We start from the raw sequence: 22707 nt of genomic DNA, 5'->3' as shown, positions 1-22707 counted from the left end.
ATGGCAAACAATGCACTTCCTAATGTTTCCAATGTTAAGTTCCTTGGGGTTTTTATTGACCATAAGCTCAATTGGAAAAAACACATATCACAGGTGTCCAATAAATTGGCTAGAAACATTGGGGTTATTAGACGAGTAAGACACGTGCTGTCAAGGAAAATTTGTATGGATTTATATTACTGCCTTATTTATCCCTTTATATCCTATGGTAATATAGTATGGGCTAGTACATACAAAACCAGTCTAAATTCGATTTTTCTGTTACAGAAAAAAATTGTTAGATCTGTAACCAACTCCAGTTGGGACGCTCATAGTGCTCCATTATTTCGGAATCTGGAGTTGCTAAGCATATATGATGTGAATACTCTTCAGATCGGCACTTTTGTTTTCCAGTTTTTCAATAATTTACTTCCTTCTTCTTTTAACAGTTTTTTTATAACCAGGTCACAGATCCATAGTCATCAGACCAGATCTGTAGATCTCCTTCACCGGCAATTTTTCAGAACAAATCTGGGGCAGTTTTCTATTAGGGACAGAGGTCCAGTCGTTTGGAACAGTTTTCCAGCTACTCTACGTAAACACTCATCTTTAGCTACTTTCAAAAAATATCTTAAAATGTACCTAATTTTAAAAGCCTATGATAATATGATAAACTGAATGTATGCTGTATTGTCTTTTTGCTTGTTAGTTATATCTTTACTTTCCTTTTTTACTTTTACTCAAATGTATTCTCATTTTTGTAAAATGACTTTGTAGTTGTTTTATCTCTATAATTTTACTTTTGTTTGTCTTTTCTTTTCTTTTACTTTATTTTCTTCACCTTATTGTATTTTAATGTCAGGTGGACATCCTTAATAAGCCCTTCGGGGTTTCTTTTGTCCCACCCGTGCATCTATGTATGTCTATGCAAATCTTCTTGCCTTTTTTAATCTTGTTTATTTGCACAAATAAAAAAATAAATAAAAAAAAACTAACTCTATTCCTCACTCTATCACTCTATCACTCTGTCACTATTTCTCTTCCTCCTCTCTCTATCACTCTATTCCTCACTCCGTCACTCTATTCCTCACTCTATCACTCTTCCTCCTCTCTCTCTCACTCTACTCCTCTTCCTCCTCTCTCTGTCCCTCTATTCCTCACTCTGTCCCTCCATATCTCTTTATTCTTATTCTCTATCATTCTATCACTCTTCCTCCTCTCTCTCTCACTCTACTCCTCTTCCTCCTCACTCTGTCACTCTATTCCTCTTCCTCCTCTTTCTATTCCTCACTCTATCCCTCCATGCCTCTTTATTCTTATTCTCTAACAGTCTTCTCGTCTCACTCTAGCCCATTGTGTTTCGGTTGCCCTAAGCTCTTTATTGTACAAATCGTTCTTCCTTTCATGTTTCTGAAGTCAGCTGTTGGCTGCTTTTCCATTTGACTCCATTTAGAGCCGCTGGCACCTAATAAGAAACGACTATAATATATGTGTTAAAATCAAATACAATTTCAATTTGTCATTAAGGAGACAATTTAAAGATAATGAAAAAGGCAGTGGCTTTACGCCTGTTATTATATCTCATTTATTTGCTATGGCTACAATTTAGTCAGAAGATTGACTGCATTTACCATTTAATCAGATTTGAGAATCTAGTAGAGGAGTCTGGCTGCTGATAGCTTTAGTGGTCCTTAGATCAGGGCAGTGGTCTATGAGTCAGGGTGGTGGTCTTTAGCTCCCGGTAGTGGTCTATAGGTCAGGGTAGTGGTCTATAGGTCAGGGTAGTGGTCTATAGGTCACGGTAGTGGTCTGTAGGTCAGGGTAGTGGTCTATAGGCCAGGGTAGTGGTCTATAGGTCAGGGTAGTGGTCTATAGGTCAGGGTAGTGGTCTTTAGCTCACGGTAGTGGTCTATAGGTCACGGTAGTGGTCTGTAGGTCAGGGTAGTGGTCTATAGGTCAGGGTAGTGGTCTGTAGGTCAGGGTAGTGGTCTATAGGTCAGGGTAGTGGTCTGTAGGTCAGGGTAGTGGTCTATAGGTCAGGGTAGTGGTCTGTAGGTCAGGGTAGTGGTCTATAGGTCAGGGTAGTGGTCTGTAGGTCAGGGTAGTGGTCTATAGGTCAGGGTAGTGGTCTGTAGGTCAGGGTAGTGGTCTGTAGGTCAGGGTAGTGGTCTATAGGTTAGGGTAGTGGTCATTAGGTCAAGGCAGTGGTCATTAGAAGTCTTGAGACTTGAGAAGTGTGGGCGGAGCTCTCATAACGTGTTTCAGCTCATATTTAATTGACTTGAAAGATGGATTCTCCCAACCAATCAGGGAAGAGATGTCCTGATTGGTTTGTGTCGACAGACTCTGTGTTGAGACACCAGCACCTGACAGAACATTTATTGCTCCTTTACTCTCTCTCCTCTCCCTCTCTCCCTCCCTCCATCTCCCATTCTCTTCCTCTCTCTCCTTCTCCCTCTCTCCTCTCCCCCACTCTCCTCTCCCTCTCCCCTCTCCTCTCTCTCTCTGTATCTGTCTCCATTCCTCCCTCCATCCCTCTCTCCCTCCCCTCCCTCTCTAGATGTCCATGGGGGAGGAGCCCATGGTTTCCCATCTCTGCCGAGATTAACACTTGAGATAAACACCTCTCTCCTCTCGCTCCCCTCCCCTCCTCTTTCTATCCCCTATCTTCCCTCTATCTCTCCTCTACCTCTCCTCTCTCTCTCCTCTATACCTCTCCTCCTCTCCTCTCTCTCTCTCCTCTCTCTCCCCTATACCTCTCCTCTATCTCTCCTCTCTCTCCCCTATACCTCTCCTCCCCTCCTCTCTCTCTCCTCTCTCTCCCCTATACCTCTCCTCTATCTCTCCTCTCTCTCTCCTCCCCTCCTCTATCTCTCCTCTATCTCTCTCCTATCTCCTTTCTCTCTTGGTGCATTGTGATTGGTTGAACGCTTAAAGGGACATTACACAGGGGTTTAACAGAAGAGTTGATGTTTTATTGTTTATTTACAGCATTTTGACCAGGAGTTGATTATGAAGAACTCTTCAAGTTTCATCATTAATATGACCATTCATAACTGCAACTCAACTGTTAATTATTCTGGTGAAATAATGTGCATGACCTTTGACAAAGTGGACATATCGAAATGAAGAACAGCAGAAAAAGTAGGGATCCCTGTGTCCTGTGAGAGTTCAAAGTTCATCATGACCATCGCCTTTCTTAAACCTAATCTTAAACCTCAGATGTACCATCTTACCCCTCACCCCTACTGCCTCACCCCTACTGCCTCACCCCATCATCACTCACCCCTACTGCCTCACCCCTTCACCACTCACCCCTACTGCCTCACCCCTTCACCACTCACCCCTACTGCCTCACCCCTTCACCACTCACCCCTACTGCCTCACCCCTTCACCACTCACCCCTACTGCCTCACCCCTACTGCCTCACCCCTACTGCCTCACCTCTACTGCCTCACCCTCACCCCTACTGCTTCACCCCTGGTTTTCTCCTGATGAGGACAATTCAACGAAGACACACAAACTCTCACTACACACTCACCCTCAAACTCACACTTACACTCACTCTGACCAACCCAATCTCATTATGTCAACCGCCTGCATTTCTAAACACGATAAATCATTTGAGAACCAGAAGTCCAGCTTCTCTCACCTTGTCTCATTCTAGTCCATCCTGCTCTCTCTCCCTCCCTCCCTCTCTCCCTCCCTCTCTCCCCCCCCCCCCCCCCCCCCCCCCCCCCCCCTCTCTCTCTCTCTCTCTCTCTCTCTCTCTCCCTCCCTCCCTCCCTCTCTCTCTCTCTCCCCCTCTCTCCCCCTCCCCCTCTCTCTCTCTCTCTCTCTCTCTCTCTCTGGTACAACGTGTGTACGTCTGGTTCTGGAGCCTTTTCATCTTCAGAAGAACCCTGGTGTCCTCTAGGAGTTCTCAGCGTCTGCATTAACATGTTGAGGGATGAGGGGTAAGGGTTAGGATGAGGGGTAAGGGTAAGAGTAAGGGTTAAGATGAGGGGTAAGTGGATGTGTGGTAAGGGTTAGGGTAAGGGTCAGGATGAGGGAGGAGGGATGAGAGAAAGTGGATGTGTTTGGTCTGGCCGAAGCAGAGTATGTTTAAAACACTTGTCAGCATCACAGGATGATATTTGTAGAACCTTAGTAGCTGACGGGTCACAGCATCTGAAAACATCCAAACGATATGACAACATGATGTCTCATGCCTTTAAGTTTGACAATGTACAAAGGAACACCACTATATATGCCACTGTGTTTCTTCATGAAGGCCTTCGTTGTCAAGGGTTGAGATCATCTAACCCCGCTGGTGGTCTCCTCTGAAGGATCTGAACCCTCGCGGGCCTTGAGATTAACATCAACAAGACATCCTTCTCCTTCTGAGAGCTTCTGAGAAGATGGCAGCGATGAGCAGGAGCTCCACAACATCAAACCAAACATGAGCTTCATCACATGTTCTTCCACATTTGTTGTCTCAGTAAAAATGTGAAATATAAAAGCAATATAGCCTTTCCTGAAAAATCCAACACAGAAATGTGATGTGCTTCCTTACGTTAGCGTTCCATATAAGACTTTTGTGTTTGTTGTTTGTTTGTCTTTGCATTTATCTTAAAAGCAATGTGCCTTCTTCACACCTCAGACTAAAGTGAGCCATATTTACAGCATTGACGCCAATTTACCATCATACTGTTCCTTTGAGATGAAAGAAGAGCGACATTTAAGACATATTCATTTTTTGCTTGTGCTGAACTTGTAACGCATCAGCACTGGCCTCAAAGGCCATTTAAAATGGAGGACAGAATAAATAAAACCCTCAAAGACAATCAGCAGGTGGGTGGAGCCACCTTCACCACCATGGGTTCCTAATGGCTGGAGTTTCGTAAGCAAAGCATTTGGAAAAGGACCATCCATGTTCCATTATATTTGATTCTCAGTGTGTTCACTGCGGTCCAGCGTTTGGTACGTTCACCAGAGGAACTACAGAGGCTTTAAGTCTCACTGCAGGGCAACAGAAACTCTTCTCAGGCATGCTGTTTGAAAACACTGAGAAAAAATAAGTAGTATCAGAAAGTTGGCTTTCAAAGCTTCAATTGTTTGTTGTTCTGAATCTCAGGTATCCGTTTGGTTCGGCTCCTTCCCGATGATCCTAACCCCTTCTGAGTTTAGCTAGTTGGATTAGCTAGCTGAGTCAGGCTGTCTGAGTTAGCTTGCTGTGTCAGGCTGGCTAAGTGTAGCTAGTTGAGATATTCTAGCTGAGTCAAGCTAGCTGAGTTTAGCTAGCTTGGTTTAGCTAGCTGAGTTTAGCTGGCTGAATCAGGTTCACAGAGTTTAGCTAGCTGAGTTCTGCTAGCTAGTTATGCTAGCTGGATCTAGCTAGCTACATAGCTGTGCTAGCTCCGGTTCTGGTGGGCTGTTGGGGAGCTTGGAGTGGAACAACGTCAAGGAGGCTCTGATGCGCTCCACCTCGCCGGCCGGCAGCTTTAGGCGATGGCGCAGAAGGCAGCTGAACAGGTCCAGGGGCCGGGGGGCGGGAGGAGACAGACGGTTGACCCGGTCTCTCATCTCCAGAAGCATCATGAACGCTGCCTCCTGAGTGCCTTGTGTGTACGGGTAGTCCAGCTGCAGGATGAGATCCTTCATGCCCTCAGGGTCAAAGGGCATGCTGTATCCAAACACCTTCAAGCTGTTGATCTTCATGGAGCCCATGTTTGACGTCTGGTCTTCCCCGTCCAGCGGCTCATAGAACAGTGTTTCGTTGACCACAGGGTCGTCCGTTACGATACGGCTTCGCAGGTAAATGTGCACCGTTTCAAAAAAAGACTTCCACTTGTTGCCCAGCGTCAGAGTCCAGTTGTAACACAGGGCTGTGGTCATGGGGGGGTCCAGTCGAGTCCTCTCCCAGTCAGGGAACACTGGCTGATTAACCGGCATGAACCAGCTCTCAGAGTGGCTCCCTCCAAACGGATTGACGTAGATGGCGGGAACCGGCTCTAAGGTGGAGTTCTTAGTGGAGCAGATCTGGAAGGAGATTCCCATCAGCATGTGGAGGAGGTTGGACTTGTTCTTGTTGCTCTTCAGTGTCAACAACATCCTCTTCCTCCAAGCAGGATTGAACCAACTGCCCAAGCGAACATCGTTGCTGATGTAGATGGCGTGGACCTCCACTCTGCTGTCCAGACGCTGTAGCAGATATTTCACCTGGAGGCAGATTGGCGTATCATGAGGCACTACGACAAGACACTGTGAAGTCACTGTAAACACAGACACTATGGAATCAATGTAAACACAGACACTGTGAAGTTACTGTAATCACAGGCACTATGGAATCACTGTAATCACAGGCACTATGGAATCACTGTTAACAGACACTGTGAGGTCCCTGTTAACAGTAACAGTTCCACATGTCCTGCGGGAGGGGGGCGCTACCTCGCTGTCGGCCATGTCCAGGTCAAAGTTCAGGTAGCGGTCCAGAGACGCTGCGACGCTCGGCCGGCAGGATCCAAAATGGAGGAAGTTGCTGTGGTGACAGGCCCCACAGCGGGTGGTGTTGTCAGGAGCGCAGGCGGAGCAGGAGCTGGGGGAGGAGCCCACCACACAGGGCACGGACCCCTGGCAGGAGGGCTGCTCCGCAGGACAGGTGCAGCTCCGCCCCTCCTCTGAGAAGGAGCCCAGGGCGCCGCGCTCGCTGCAGTAGAGCAGAGACTGGACCCCGGACCACCAGGAGGAGAGCCCCCTGCAATCACACACACACACACACTGAGGGAGGGCCGGGACACACACACACACACACACTGAGGAGGGACCCGGACACACACACACACACACTGAGACAGGACCCGGGACCACAAGGACGCCAGCCCCCTGCACACACACACACACACACACACACACTGAGGGAGGGCCGGGACACACACACACACACACACACACACACACACACACACTGAGGAGGGACCCGGACACACACACACACACACACACACACACACTGAGGGAGAGCCGGGACACACACACACACACACACACACACACACTGAGGAGGGACCCGGACACACACACACACACACACACACACACACACACACTGAGACAGGACCCGGGACCACAAGGACGCCAGCCCCCTGCACACACACACACACACACACACACACACACACACACACACACACACACACACACACACACACACACACACACACACACACACACACACACACACACACACACACACACACACACACTGCAAGCTATTCACAGTGTTTCTACAGCCTGTATTCTCAGTGTTGTACAGCCTGTATTCTCAGTGTTGTACAGCCTGTACCTCTCCCTGGGCAGGTGGATGCGGGGCCGCCGGGGACACCTCCTGCTCAGGGTAAACAGCTTGCGGACCGTCTTGCGGGCTTTCCCCAGGATCAGAGCGCTGCTGACCTCCAGCTGGGCGAAGCGCTTCTGCAGCTGGAGGTCGCCGGTCCAGGACTCAGCGATCTGGGACACATTCAGGAAGTGGTGCGTGGGGAGGCGCCGCAGGAAGGACTTGAACTCATCTGAGGAGGAAACCACTAGTGAGCGATGGAGAGAGGCTGAGAGCCTCCTGGGGAAGGACCCGACCTGCAGTTGCTGACGGCGGGCTGGAAGACGGGCAGCGCTGGGAGCTTCTTGTCTTCTTCAGTGCATCAGACACTACTCGCCACTAACCCCCACCCTGACGGAGCCTCTGATTTCCAACTGTCACCCGGTCTCTCTCTGCCTTCACGCTGCCGTCTCTCTCTGGAATCAACAAACTCATTCATAAATCCAAAACTTCCTCCTGTCACCTTGACGCCCTCCCCACAGTCCTGGTTAAAGCTTACCTTCCCTCTCTGCTCCACCTCATATCAGACCTCATTAACTCCTCCCTCGCCACCGGCATAACCCCTATTTAAAAAAATAAATAAAATGGAGTTGACCCCAACTACTTCAACAATTTTCGTCCAATTTCCAACATTTCCATTCATTTCCAAAATATTAGATAAAATAGTCACCCCTCAGCTCCGTTCTCATCTATCCCACCACAATCTGTATGAACAATTCCAGTCTGGATTCCGCCCCCTCAATACCACTGCAACGGCCCTCATTCAAATCACTTGCTTAATCCGATTAAAGCCATAGTTCAACTATGCTCCTCAATCGGACAACTGCAATTGTCTCAGTATACATGGCGGTGAGGAAATCTATTCATTGGTCGAATGATTTCATACCCCCGTAAGATAGGTGGCGCTGTGCCCATTTCCACTAGTGGTAATAGAGCGACCAGTTAACCTCTTTACGTCACTAGCAACAACAATCTAAGGCGGTCGCAGCATTCGAGACAGATGTTTTCAGTAGACAGCTGTAGGTTCACTTCGGGTCCATGTCATTTCTCAGACGCTCCACTGTTCCGACCTCTCGGTCCAACCCGGTATCACGCGATTGCGTGCTCCTGCGCACGAACGTTAATCTATTGAAGCGTGTTCCAGAGCACGATAGTTCGACTTTTTGCGTGTTACACAGAACGAAATGTAAACCAATGCATTCTGAATGGAAGTGTTCTAAGACAATTAACGTGCTCCACAAAACGGTACGAGAGAGAAAGAGAGAGAGGGAGGGACAGAGAGAGAGAGAGAGAGAGAGAGCGAGAGAGAGGCTTCAGAAAGGGTGTGCGCAGATAGTACAGTGCACCCTAGTTATGTTTATGCCAAAATCACAAATGCTATATGTGTATATATATATATATATATATATATATATATATTGCCTAATTATATATATAATTAGGCTATAATTATATTATTTAGCGTGTAATGAGACAATCTATAGCCAAATTGTCGAAGATGCCCGAGAATCTTCGGGGATATCAGCATGGGAAATCGGCGAATCAGACCCATGAACCTATAAAGAAAGACGTCATCTCAAGCGGGAGAGAACGTTTGCGGTGCTGGTTTGTGTCACGTAAGTACAGGGCTCTCATGTCTCATGCATTCGGCGTGAGACACACGCAATTCAACCCATGCACACGCTCGAACCTGTGCCGTGTTCCAATACCCGTACTGTCCGTACTTACTAGCCAAAATTTGAGTAAGATCCGGCGAAAAGAAGTATACTTCAAGGACCCGGATGCCGTACTCAAAGCGGGCTAATCCTGTGGATCGAAGGACACTCCCCGTACTCAACGGCAGCCATCTTAGCTACGTGGCGGAAGAGGCGGAGCCAGGCTGAGCCAAAGTCGGCGCATTTTCCACATAGCCTGCATTAATAGAGTCATTTTGTAGTTTTTATAGCTGCTAGGCGTAAAGAGTTCGCCGTTCAAAGCGGGATGTTTATTGCGGGGGAGTAGCCACGGTGGCAGTCGTGATCGTAATTTCCGGTTAGTGCACCACGGAGTACTCGATTTGGAACAGCACTCACATCTGAAAAAATAACGTAGTAGATAGTGCGGATAGTATACTTCCTTTAAGTATACTCATGGAAGTACGGGTATGGTCTCACGAAAATACGTGACACTGTCACGTTATTTAATCTATTGAAACGTGATCAGGGACACGTAGGCCTATGTTCTAAATTTTGTATTTCAATTGGAAGTAGGCTATTTGTCGTGTCACTAAGCATGACTTCCAAACTAAGGTTCTGTCGGGGAGCGTTCTCCCTAATGTCCCTTATGGAGCTCCGTACAGATCATTCATTGTTGAAAATTGTCCGTGATAACTAACAAATTACAGCTTTTGGCCACCCGTTTCTACTTAAAATTGTCTGTGATAACTAACAATATGACAGCTTTTGGCCACCCGTTTCTACTTTCACCTTTGATACTGAGAAATTGTGACAATACACGGATAGGCCTATATTAAATGCAGGTGCGCTGCTCTGTAGGCAAACCGCGAAGGAAAAAAGGGTAGCTGCTTCATCTGTTCTTTTTAGAATTGTATGTCTGGATGTTTATTTTATCTAGCCATCTATTCTCTTGTTTTTGGCTATGTGAATGAACGTCCGCGTCGATGCCTCGATCGCAAGTCCAGTGTCGCGAGCGGACGTTGCCATGACATCTAGAAATCATACCGTATTTAATGGGTTGTAGTGAGTGTAACATAATTCACCTACAGTATTTTGTTATGTGTTGTTCTTTCAATTGTGTTAGGCATGTCGTTTACTGTCTCGGTGGTTCAGGGATCGATGTCCCTTTGAAGGATTACGAGCGTCTCATGACTTCAGAGCCCATGCGGGATTTGTTTACCTTCAGCACGTTTTGATTTCCTGTTTCTCTCTTACTAAATAAACGAGTCACACAACTGTGTGCTCAACGTGCGAAATTGTGTCTCTCACTTATGGCAATTTCCACAGGGTTATCATTAATATTGATGTGTAGGGGTTGTTTATAACTCGTGAATAATATTGTTTAGACCACGGTCTGGGGGAATACTCTGATTCTGATTGGCTGCAGTGCGTGCATTAACTCCTGATATAGAGTGGCGAAGTCACGCCCCTTCCGGTAGAGCTCATGGGACCTATGAGATCGAAAAATATGAATGGGTGTCAATGGAGAGAAAATAATTATTTTCTGGTCCCAGTCTTTATGTGCCCTGGATTACACATATGTTGTTTGTGGATTTGAATGATAATTTTTTTTGCAAAGAAAACTAAAAATTTTCGTGAAGAAGATTGATAATTTTAGGTTTTATGTGAGGCCGCTTTGTGAACTACAGCTCTTCGCTGCTCTCGACGCATATGATATACGTCACAACACCCGCACTTGGAACTCGGCACAGAGATGGCGATCTCTCTGCCCCACTTCACCGCTGTTTCCAAGGGGAGGATAAAAGCATCGAAAGAGGTGAAAACCATTATAAGTCGGGGCACGTGCAGAGTTTCATTTATGCCGATGGGAAGATTGTCGGTCTTCTCCACGCCAGTCGCAGGGAGCGTGACGTCACATACGAGCCGTGTAGTCTTTCTCGTTGTGTTTTCTCTACAGCCTTTATCTGAACAATTGCACAATAAACGGTTGAACTCTTTGCATGAAAAATTATCATTTAAATCCAAAAACAACATATGTGTAATCCAGGGCATATAAAGACCGGGACCAGAAAATAATAATTTTCTCTCCATCGACAACCATTCATATTTTTCGATCTCATAGGTCCCATGAGCTCTACCGGAAGGGGCGTGACTTCGCCACTCTATAGCCCTACAGACACCTGCTAAGTAGTTCCAGTCAGTGTTTAGATTCTCTGCCCGAGCCCGAGCCCGACGCGGGCCGGGTCGGGTCGAAATTTCCCACCACTATACTCGGGCCGGGCCTTTGATCGAGCGTTTTTATTTTTATTTTACCATTGGTTTATTGGCCTAATCTGAGGAGAAATCTATGCCATAAACAGAAATATTATAGGCCTTTATTACACGGGTCTTCTCAATGCCGTGGAACGCTCCGTTCACTTGCATGGGTAGTAGTCCGGTGACTTGTCTACCCCAGCATCTACCGTTGCTAAGCGACGTCACCGTCTTTGCGGACAAATTATTTCTCTGCTGATCAACACTACAAATGGCCAAAAGACTTGTTTCCCCCCCCCCCCCCCCCCCCCTTAAATAAATGGCAGAATTATTATTATTCTCATTCAACTTGAACATGTGTTTTTACAGTAGAGTAGTGGAGGGATGACGTATGTTGGCCAACCCGGAAGTGAGCGTCGCCCTGGATTCCCTCGACAAAAAGCCAACGGGTTTTGCCATTGGATTTTTATAAATTGAAACAATTTATTAAATAAATATTTGTGAGATGTCATTACTCATTTGTGAGATGAGTTTGCTTCCTATTTATGTCGAGTATACACCCCTACTGTCCACAAGCATCCCCCCCATATGGATTTGGAGAATTTTTGCCACGTCCCAGTGGTGGAGGTATTATATATGAAAGAGGGCATTCAATTATACTATAATGATCAATTAGGAGGCCGAGGCCCTAAAGGAAGTGATGCAATAGGTGACTGAGGGTCAACATTTGAGAACCCCTTTTATCAAAGGGGGTCTCAAAGGACTCATACGCTTCAACAGCGGCTGCAGCAGAAGTGTTGAGACGAAAGATGATATCAAGACATTTATAGAATATTCCCATTCACATGATTCTTTGCACGACCTGCAGGTTGGAGAGACTGAAATAACCCCCAAAATGAGTAATAATGTAAAAGCAGCCAAGTCCCACAAATTGCTTGAACTATTTATTTCATTCCATTGTTTCGTTGATATGCATTATTGAAAAGTTTCAAGCATATGGATTTAATGCAATATCCACACAGTTCAAAATTGTACCATGAAATGTCTTGTTTATTGTATTAACCAGTTCATTTCCCTTTTGTGAAAGTCACCAAAAGTTGACAAAAGTTAAACGCAAGGTCACAGGCTAACAGTGGAGCTGTGTTGGGAACCAGCAGCCAAGAGCTTCCATGGAAACTTTCTACCCATGTTAAATACCGTAGATGTAGTTGGCAGTTCCTTTTCTGCCCATTCTTTTTTAAACTTGTGGAAGCACTTTGCAGTACTGGGAGACACTATTTCTAACGGCAATGGAGCTAGATTCTAAAAATATCAAAAGATGCCCAAAGCAAATACCTTTAACCCATAGTTGTGTTTTATCAAATTAAAAAATGTCAGTTTCATTGACCACAAATTGAGCAGAAATATTTTGCATACAAATCTTTAAATAGTTTAACCACATTAAGAAAAATACATTTGTTAATTTTTTTTATTAGTGAAGCCACAAGTTTTGCACATTATCCAAACAGAATACCTGAAATGTTGATATTTCAGCCCTTTCGGGTTAAAACAAGAGAAAAGGACAACCTAACAAGAGTGAAAAGTTTGGGTTAGGTGACCTATAGTTCAAAGATGTCCCTGGTCAGGTAGACTAAATAAAAGTGTATTCCCAATTGCTCCAGGACATTCGTGTAATTTACTTGTGAGCTCTCCCTCAAGCCTAGAGAGACATCAGTGTTGAACCACCAACTGAAAGAGGGTATTTGCCATTAGTATGAGTGACAACATTTCATGGCTATTAATTTAGTTCATTATATTTAGCCGATTTGAATAGACTTTTCTAGCAGGTGAGGCTGTCAAAGAACTAAATATGGAGCAACTACAAAAAGTAAATTTGCAGCATGACCAAATTATACAAAAAGTATAGGAACTGTTCTAGCAGATATGTTTTAGAAGTCTCTTTTGATAGGCAGGGAATAATTGTCTTTGTCACCCTGTAGTCATGCCATCAAATCTGTTGGGCAAAGTAAGTCCCCCTCAAGTCCCCCTAGTTAGAAAATGGAAGAAACCCAGTTAGTCATGTTAATTATTCTGTTGTTACAAATGAAGACTAATACTTTCCACATATTGCGATCCAAGTTACTGGCTGCAGTCTTGGATTTTATAGTTCTATATGAATAGATTCAATTTACTAAACTATTAATCATGCTTCAGAAGAATTAACCTTTCTTGGATGGCAGATCTACCACAAGCCTCCATTGCCACAACCTCCAGATGGCTTACGACCTACGGCAACTCCTCGACTACTGCAAGCCAACAAATTGGCTCTTGCACACCAGACAGCCATTTTGCTTTATTTTAGGTTTAAGCATCTTAAAATACCCAAATCATCGCTCCAATACACAAGTCAGCTAATGGCCTACAAGGAAATGCTGAAGCTAGTGTTAGTGATGGCGATAGAAATGGACAAGCTTGCGTGTACAAATATGCAACTAGAATTGCAAGGTTCACAGCCCAGTTGCATAAGTGGCCACAACCGTTGGATTGTAAGCAAAGGTAAAAAAAAAAATAAAAATAAAAAAACTTCCCACAAACTAGTCAACATGGTCAATTGAAAGCCTGTACAAAACGACCCTGGAATAGTCAAATGCAGCTTTACTGCGGATGAATTAAGCCAAATTGCATAAACATCCAATGGTAAACATTATACAAATGCAATCAAGGTTGCACTCACACTAGGCCATCTGGCCATGGCCGTCGCAACTGTGGCCTGGCCACGGTAGGCTCTTGTACATACGCCATCACGTCGCTAGCATCCAAACAATTCTACTAAACCTTAACCAACTAGTGAAAAATGGAACAAAACTTTAGCACACACCCAGTGACTAATCACCTTGTCCAGGGGTGTTCCAACGTGGTTTACCAGAGGGCCTTGTGGACTTAAAGTAAGCCACACATTTGACAGAGACAGCACAGAATGACGTTAAACTAAGCTAATCTACAGGTTACTAGTGCTAGTGCAATTACATGAGCATTTTGCACAATATTTGTACTCCAATGCTACATAAAGCAGGCTTCTTCAGAAACCCGTAGCCTGCTACATTGAAGGACAACTGTAACAAATCCTGACCAAGACCGAAAGATGGCTCTGGAAGCCACTACGGCCCACGCAGCAGATTACTGCGTGGACCGTGGTGGCTTCCAGATCAACCCTTCGGTGGACCATTCATACACATGTATTCCGAGGATGTTTTGAAGACACTGGAGTCCCATAGCACTAGATTCCTTTGAAGACTAAGTTGGTATGGGGGGGCCCAAAGGGGGCCCCCCCATAGATCTTGTCAGTCATCTAACACCTGTTAAGAAAAACACACACATCACAAGATACAAATCAGCAAAGCTAGGTTAACAAACAGCGGCGACATGCATGTCAAGGTGCAAAGAGCAGGGATACTGATGGCTTGTGTCTGAGGAGACAGCCCAAAAACGTCAACAATTAATAAAGGAAAATAACTTTTACTCACTGCGGTGGTCTGTTTCAAAGTGCCATGTTGGTAGCAATATTTGTCTGGGCTGTTCAGTCAAATCCCCACAAAAACAAACACGCAACAACGCATACTTTCAGTTTGTATAAAGTGACAATAGTGATCTGCAATCTAGATCGAAAACTTTCAACCCTCACAAACTCAACCTCGATTGACACAGGCCGATGCGAAAAGTAACACAAACCCATTGTGTTCACCTTATAAAGGGGTGCGTGACAGGTGATCTCAATTAAGAGCTAATCAGAAAGACTCAGCCATGAGTGAGACGTTCAAAACGGGGACGAGGATTTAACGGAATTGTTACCATTCAAATTCAAATTTCTTTATTATTGGATAGGGTATGATATCAATGATTTGGGCTTTGAGTAGGCCTATATTTCTTAAATATATTTCTTAAATTTTTTCACCCCTTCGCCTTTTGAATATGAAATCTATAATCTCAGCCTCTCTATAATTTGCCCAACACATATTTTATTGTTCAAATAAAATCCCATCCTTATTTTGCCATTCATATTGAATCTTTACTGTCTTTCATTGTACAACACAATCATCTAATAATTATTCATAACGCTCTTCCATCTCCTTGGCTGCATTAAGACGAGGCTCGGGTCAGAGCAAAGATCGGGATCCACACGATCTTTGACAGGCTGGCTACTTTATTCGTAGTTCAACTGACTTAACAGTACACGTTTGCACAGACACAACCGGACTTGTTCATTCACTAAACTTGCTCGTCCACTCACACACTGCAGTCACTCACAGACACACTGCCATTCTCGCGCACACACATACGCTACTCTCGTAACAGAAGCTTAGTGTGTACTGAATGCATGTTGATGATTATACACTTTTTGTAGGGGGTAACTACATTGGCACGACACCGGCTTCCTCCATCTTCCGCCACCTTTTTAAATAAATCGCTGTTTCTCGTTTTCCGACGGCGACCACAACAGGACTATCGTCTCCTTGTACTTCCAGCTCACACTCCCCGGGAAAAATCTCAAGCATGCGCAGAACGCATAATCCGATTCCAATCCGTTTGACCGTAAACATGCACGCTTAATTCGACTATGAGTAACTCGATTTGACTCGACTTTAGTCAGACTAAGGTGTATACATGCATCTTAATAATCCAATCATAGTCGGACTAAGCCAATAATTTGACTTTCTTGAGTGTCATGTAAACGCACTGACGGATGCCCTCCTCATTGCAGCTGACCCTTGACTCCTCACCATCCTCATCCTGCTTGTGTGAGTGTGGCCTTTGAACCCATCTCCCACACCATACTCCTCAATAGACTTGCATCCATTGGCATTCATCACACCCCTTCAACTGGTTCTAGTCCTACCTCTCAGGCTGCACTCAGTTCATCAAACTAAAGTCCTTCGCTTCCCAACCCTCCTCCGTCACCACAGGCATTCTGCAGGGCTCGGTCCTCGGGCCCCTACTTTTAAGCATCTACCTCCATCTTCCTCTATCGGCAATATCTTTCGTCACTATAATAGTCACTTTCACTTTTACACTTGACACACAGCTCTACCTCTCCACCAAACCTGACTCCTCCCTTCCTCCATCACTATTCTACAACGTAACAGCAATAACATCACCCGCATTGCTTATTTTCACCTCTGCAATTGTAACCGTCTCCGGCCCTCCCTCACCACTGACTCCACTGCCATCTCATTCACAGTCTGTTCATTCCAAGGCTTGACTACTGCAACTCCCTCCTCTTCGGCCCCCCCAAAAAAACTCTGTGAACTCCAACTGGTCCAAAACTCAGCAGCACGTATCATCGCTAGAACACAGTCCTCTCACCACATCACCCCTGTCCTTCACCAGCTTCATTGGCTCCCGGTTCATCTCCGTATTCAATTTAGAATCCTCCCCTACACCTTCAAAGCCATCCATAATCTTGCCCCCACATACCTAACAGACCTCAATTTGCCACTCCCTCCCGTGCACTCCCCTCCTCCTCTGTACACCTCACTGTCCCCTGTGCCCGTCTCCCCACGACGGGGAGCAGGGCCTTCAGCCGCTCTGCTCCCCTGCTCTGGATGGCACTACCCCCTGACATCCGCAACACCGACTCCATATCCCGGTTTAAATCAAAGCTCAGGACTCCCCTTTTCAGATTTGCGTACCCCTCCTGACCTTCCCTTCCCACATCACCACATCACCATCACCCATTTTCCACTTTATTTGAACTGTTTATTTATGTGTCTTCTTGCGTATCTGCTACTGATTGTATGAATGTTTTTCTAATGTACGGTGTCCTTGAGAGCCATGAAAGGCGCCTTTAAATAAAATGTATTTATTACTTTTTTTATTTATTATTACTCAGCCCCCGCTACCCGGGAACCAGCTGCAGCAGGCAGGAGCCCCCCGGGAACCTGGGGGTCCCCCCGGTCTGGGATACCCCCGGGGCACCTGGGGGCCCCCGGGCTGACCTAGTTCCCCCTGGTCTGGGATAGCCCTCGGTCAATGTTCCTTCACACTCACCCCCCAGGAGTGCTGGTGTATTAAAACGATGTAGAACTCAAGGTGCTACGATTGCTTGTGTCCAGCATTCCAGTGCTGATAACCGTAGCAACCGGCTCCCCTGTAACAGCTACAGAGTAGCTGGTTGCTATGGTAACTGTCATCCCCTATAGTTACAGTCTAACTATAGGCTATGACAGGTTTGGTTTCAACCAGAACCTAGTCAGTTTACCTTTTAGTAACCCCATCCTTTAGAGGAGAGCAGCAGAGCGAGGGAGAGTCACACACACACACAAACACACACACTCACACAAATAAATATATGTGTGTCCTTCCGTGTCATGCTTCAATGAGTTGACTGCTTGGTGCCAAAGGCAGCATCTCCCATGCTCAGCTCTCAACCCTATAATCCCCAACTCTCTCCATTTGCCTCTTAGAAAGAGTCTTCTCACAACTGAATGGTTCCCCACAAAGCACCATGTACCAAAGGCCGACCTCATCAGCCAACCAACGGGCCTTGATGGAAACATGATGTGTTGTGGAGGTGAGAGGTCTTTACCTGAGGCGGCTGAGCTAGAAGATAGAGACTCTGACCAGCTGGCTCGTCCCAGTGTGAAGGTACCTTGGTTTGGTTCAGGATCTCAATCTGCTGCTTGACAATCACACAATGTACTCGATATCCTAATAAACACCCTGTCCCAAAACCCTCACCCAAACACTAGTGTTAGGATGTTCAACTAACCTAAACCCGCACCAAAACACTAGTGTTAGGATGTTAGACTAACCTAAACCCTCACCAAAACACTAGTGTTAGGATGTTAGACTAACCTAGTTTAACATGTTCTGAATTGTTTTAAGTTAATAGCTGTTATATATATTCATAAAGCGTTAATAAGGTGTAGTATCTTCATAAAGAGTTAATTAGCCGCTCTGAATCGTTGTAGAAAGTTAATCTGCCGTTCTGAATTGTAATAAAGGGTTAAAGAGTCTCTGTCAGTATTAAGGAGGGATGACCCTTGACCTCTGTTACCTGACTCCATGAAGTGTTTTTTGAATTCGCTCCAGGCGTCGTTGCTCTTCTTCAGGTTCTCCTCCATGACTCGGATGTCGGCGAATGGACAGTTGCATGCTGGGAAGTGTGCGGAGCAGCGACACCAGCAGTCATTGTTGTGACAGAGAAGCTCTCCCTCCGAGCTGCAGGCCACATAGCTGAGGGCCGCCTCCACGAAGCGACCGCGCAGAAACCCCGGGAGCACGGCCTGCAGACCTGAGACGCAACACCAGTGTGAGCTCTGCTGCTACACAACAACACACTACTGCTGCACAAAAACACAACACTGCTACACAAGCATCAGTATGAGATCTACTGCTACACAACGCACACTACTGCTACACAAAAACACAATACTGCTACACAAGCATCAGTATGAGATCTACTGCTACACAACGCACACTACTGCTACACAAAAACACAATCCTTCTACAAGACCATCAGCATGAGTTCTACTGCTACACAAAGCACACTACTGCTACACAAGCATCAGTATGAGATCTACTGCTACACAACCACGCACTACTGCTACACAAAAAAAACAATACTGCTACACGACAATCAGTATGAGCTCTACTGCTACACAACGCACACTACTGCTACACAAGCATCAGTATGAGATCTACTGCTACAAAACAACACAGTACTGCTACACAAGCATCAGTATGAGATCTACTGCTACGCAACATCAGTAGGTGCTCTACTGCTACACAACATCAGTATGAGCTGTACTGCTACACAACACACTCCTGACGTTGCAGGGTGACAGTGGAGGTGGAAGTGGAGATCTAGGTGGAGGTGCAGGTGGAGGCACATGTGGAGGTCCTACCTTGCAGGTGGATCTTGTTCTCGGGGCTGTGCACCAGGACGGAGCTCACAGAGTCCAGACTGTCATAGTTACTACATCCCAACGGCCCGGTCCTCGTCTCCGTTACCTAGGAAACCAAACACTGTCATAGTTACTGCATCCCAACGGCCCGGTCCTCGTCTCCGTTACCTAGGAAACCCAACACTATCATAATTACTGCATCCCAACGGCCCGGTCCTTGTCTCCGTTACCTAGGAGACAAACCTCTTATCTCTGTGACACATCCTTCATGTAAACATCATATAAAATAACATAAAATAACATAAAATAACATAACTTAACATAAGATAAACAAAACATAATATAGCTGAACAGATAGAAAGATAAAGAAAGTATTCCCAGCTCAGCAGACCACCTCAGGAACGACACTGCTTTTGATCTGGGTAGCAGTGCTGCACACATACAAACACACCAACACAAACACATACACACATACAACACGACAACACAAGCACATACACGCGATACAAACAATCCAACACAACATAAGCTCATACGATACAAACACACCAACACAAGCACATACGCAAGATACAAACACACCAACACAACACAAGCTCATACGATACAAACACACCAACACAAGCACATACGCAAGATACAAACACACCAACACAACACAAGCTCATACGATACAAACACACCAACACAAAGCTCTGCTGAGATATTGTGGCTCAATATCGCAGCACTCAGCCTCAGTCAGACAGATCTACTCTTTAAAGAAGAGCAGACCTCCTACTCACCAGCTGTCACTTCTCCCCCCCCCCCCCCCCCACACACACACACACACACACACACACACACACACACACACACACTCTGCACTACACAGAGAAATTCCATAGAAGCGCGTTGCATTGTAACCTACGGCATTGGTTGGTTGAAAAACATGATTAGTGTCAGTACAGACGATGAGTCACTCTCTGTTCCAAAGGACTTTTCACCATCACTCAAGTACACAACACACCCAACAGTACACATCACACCTACACACACGCCTACACAACACATCTATACCCACAACCACACAACACACCCACAGCCACAAGTATACAACACACCCACAGCCACAACTACACAACACACCCACAGCCACAACTACACAACACACCCACAGCCACAACTACACAACACACCCACAGCCACAAGTACACAACACACCCACAGCCATAACTACACAACACACCCACAGCCACAACTACACAACACACCCACAGCCATAACTACACAACACACCCACAGCCACAAGTACACAACACACCCACAGCCATAACTACACAACACACCCACAGCCACAACTACACAACACACCCACAGCCACAACTACACAACACACCCACACACTAGGGGTAGGCTGTACCAGACCTAGCACTAGGGGTAGGCTGTACCAGACCTAGCACTAGGGGTAGGCTGTACCAGACCTAGCACTAGGGGTAGGCTGTATCAGACCTAGCACTAGGGGTAGGCTGTACCAGACCTAGCACTAGGGGTAGGCTGTACCAGACCTAGCACTAGGGGTAGGTTGTATCAGACCTAGCAGACATAGCTATCTGCAGGTGGTGTTCAGGTGTACCTTTATAGCTGATGTAGCTATCGGCAGGTGCTGTTCAGGTGTACCTTTATAGCTGATGTAGCTATCTGCAGGTGGTGCAGCCTCCTCAGAGTGATCTCTCGATCAGTGAAGTATGAAGCGGCCAGCTGGTGCAGCAGCTCCAGAGAAACCACAGAGCTGTTCCCAGAGCCAGAGTCCGACTTCCTGTTCAGCTTCTGTTTGTCCAGGAAGATGGTGAGAGACTCTTCCCCTAGGAGCAAAGCCAGGGTCAGGGTTAGGGTTAGGGATAGGGAGCAGGATTTAGGGTTAGGGAGCAGGGTAAGGGTTAGGGTTACCTAACAGGGTTAGTGTTAGGGTCAGGGTTACCTAACAGGGTTAGTGTTAGGGTCAGGGTTACCTAACAGGGTTAGTGTTAGGGTTACCTAACAGGGTTAGTGTTAGGGTTAGGGTCAGGGTTACCTAACAGGGTTAGTGTTAGTGTTAGGGTTCCCTAACAGGGTTAGTGTTTGGGTTAGGGTTACCTAACAGGGTTAGTGTTAGGGTTGGGGTTCCCTAACAGGGTTAGTGTTAGGGTTAGGGTTGGGGTTCACTATCAGGGTTACCATAAGCAAAGCCTCACAGATAGAAAGATGCTGAGGAGAAGGTTTACTGTAGTTAGAAGGTCCTTCTCACCTCCCAGGGTTGCAGAGACCAGGAAGTGGGTCCCGTACTTTTTGATGAGGTTCTCGTTGATTTGTTGCAGGGTGGGTCGTCGTCCTAGCAACCGCAGGTTGCGTAGGAACTCAGGCGCTAGCGGCAACGGAGCTCGCGGTGAATCTCTTTTCTCTGTCACCAAGCTGCTCACCTTCCAGTGGCTGAACTCCCTGTCAATCAAAATACAAATACAAGGAATAATCATAGTACATTTACATTTAGCAGATGCTTTTATCCAAAGCGATTTCAGCAAGATTCTCAAGGACAGCAGAGTCAACCAGGCGACCGCCAGCTCGTCAGGAGCCGCCTTGCTCAGGGACACCACGACGAGGATCAAACTATCAACCTTGTTGTTGCAAGGCTATATGTGTCATACATATTTCGTTTGAGGTTTATGGTTAGGGTTAGGGGAGACTAAGTTTACAACGGGTTAGTTTAGCCAGTTCTGTAAACGGGATAATACACATGATTCAAATGCCTTCACAAACGGTCGGCAGCCCAGGACTTACACTGAGATCACACACACACACACACACACACACACACACACACACACACACAATTCAGACGATTCCAACACAGACACTAACCCCTTCTCCAGGTTAATGTTAGTTTAGTCCTAACAGACACTAACCCCTTCTCCAGGTTAATGTTAGTGTAGTCCTAACAGACACTAACCCCTTCTCCAGGTTAATGTTAGTTTAGTCCTAACAGACACTAACCCCTTCTCCAGGTTAGTGTTAGTTTAGTCCTAACAGACACTAACCCCTTCTCCAGGTTAATGTTAGTTTAGTCCTAACAGACACTAACCCCTTCTCAACCTAACCAAATTGAGCATGTACATATTCCTGAAGATGTATATTTGCAAAAACCAAGCAATAAAATATTGAACATTAACCCGACCTGAAGATGCATGTTGATTTAAAGTAAGAGGATGTATCTGGATTTAAGGTAAGAGGAGGTATCTTGATTTAAGGTAAGAGGAGGCATCTGGATTTAAGGTTAGAGGAGGTATCTTGATTTAAGGTAAGAGGAGGTACCTTGATTTAAGGTAAGAGGAGGCATCTGGATTTAAGGTTAGAGGAGGTATCTTGATTTAAGGTAAGAGGAGGTATCTTGATTTAAGGTAAGAGGAGGTACCTTGATTTAAGGTAAGAGGAGGCATCTGGATTTAAGGTTAGAGGAGGTATCTTGATTTAAGGTAAGAGGAGGTATCTTGATTTAAAGGAAGAGGAGGTATCTTGATTTAAGGTTAGAGGAGGTACCTTGATTTAAGGT

General features: G+C 45.8%; 1 protein-coding gene across 1 annotated transcript in view; it reads right to left on the bottom strand.

The window, feature by feature from the left end:
* Positions 1 to 2932: 2932 nt before the first annotated feature.
* brinp2 (bone morphogenetic protein/retinoic acid inducible neural-specific 2) overlaps positions 2933 to 22707 on the bottom strand; it is a 46341-nt gene continuing 26566 nt past the window's right edge. The window contains exons 3-9 of the mRNA XM_060058859.1: positions 21409 to 21599; positions 20802 to 20986; positions 19146 to 19251; positions 18296 to 18532; positions 7304 to 7526; positions 6409 to 6715; positions 2933 to 6180 (exon numbers count right to left, since the gene is read on the bottom strand). Coding sequence (XP_059914842.1) covers positions 5356 to 6180; positions 6409 to 6715; positions 7304 to 7526; positions 18296 to 18532; positions 19146 to 19251; positions 20802 to 20986; positions 21409 to 21599 — 2074 coding nt within the window. The 3' untranslated portion in view covers positions 2933 to 5355. The remainder of the gene's footprint in view (positions 6181 to 6408; positions 6716 to 7303; positions 7527 to 18295; positions 18533 to 19145; positions 19252 to 20801; positions 20987 to 21408; positions 21600 to 22707) is intronic.

This window comes from Gadus macrocephalus, chromosome 8 (assembly GCF_031168955.1).
Source record: "Gadus macrocephalus chromosome 8, ASM3116895v1".
Taxonomy (NCBI): domain Eukaryota; kingdom Metazoa; phylum Chordata; class Actinopteri; order Gadiformes; family Gadidae; genus Gadus; species Gadus macrocephalus.
Note: the sequence above shows the minus strand (reverse complement) of the source record. Positions and strands in the feature narration are given on the sequence as shown.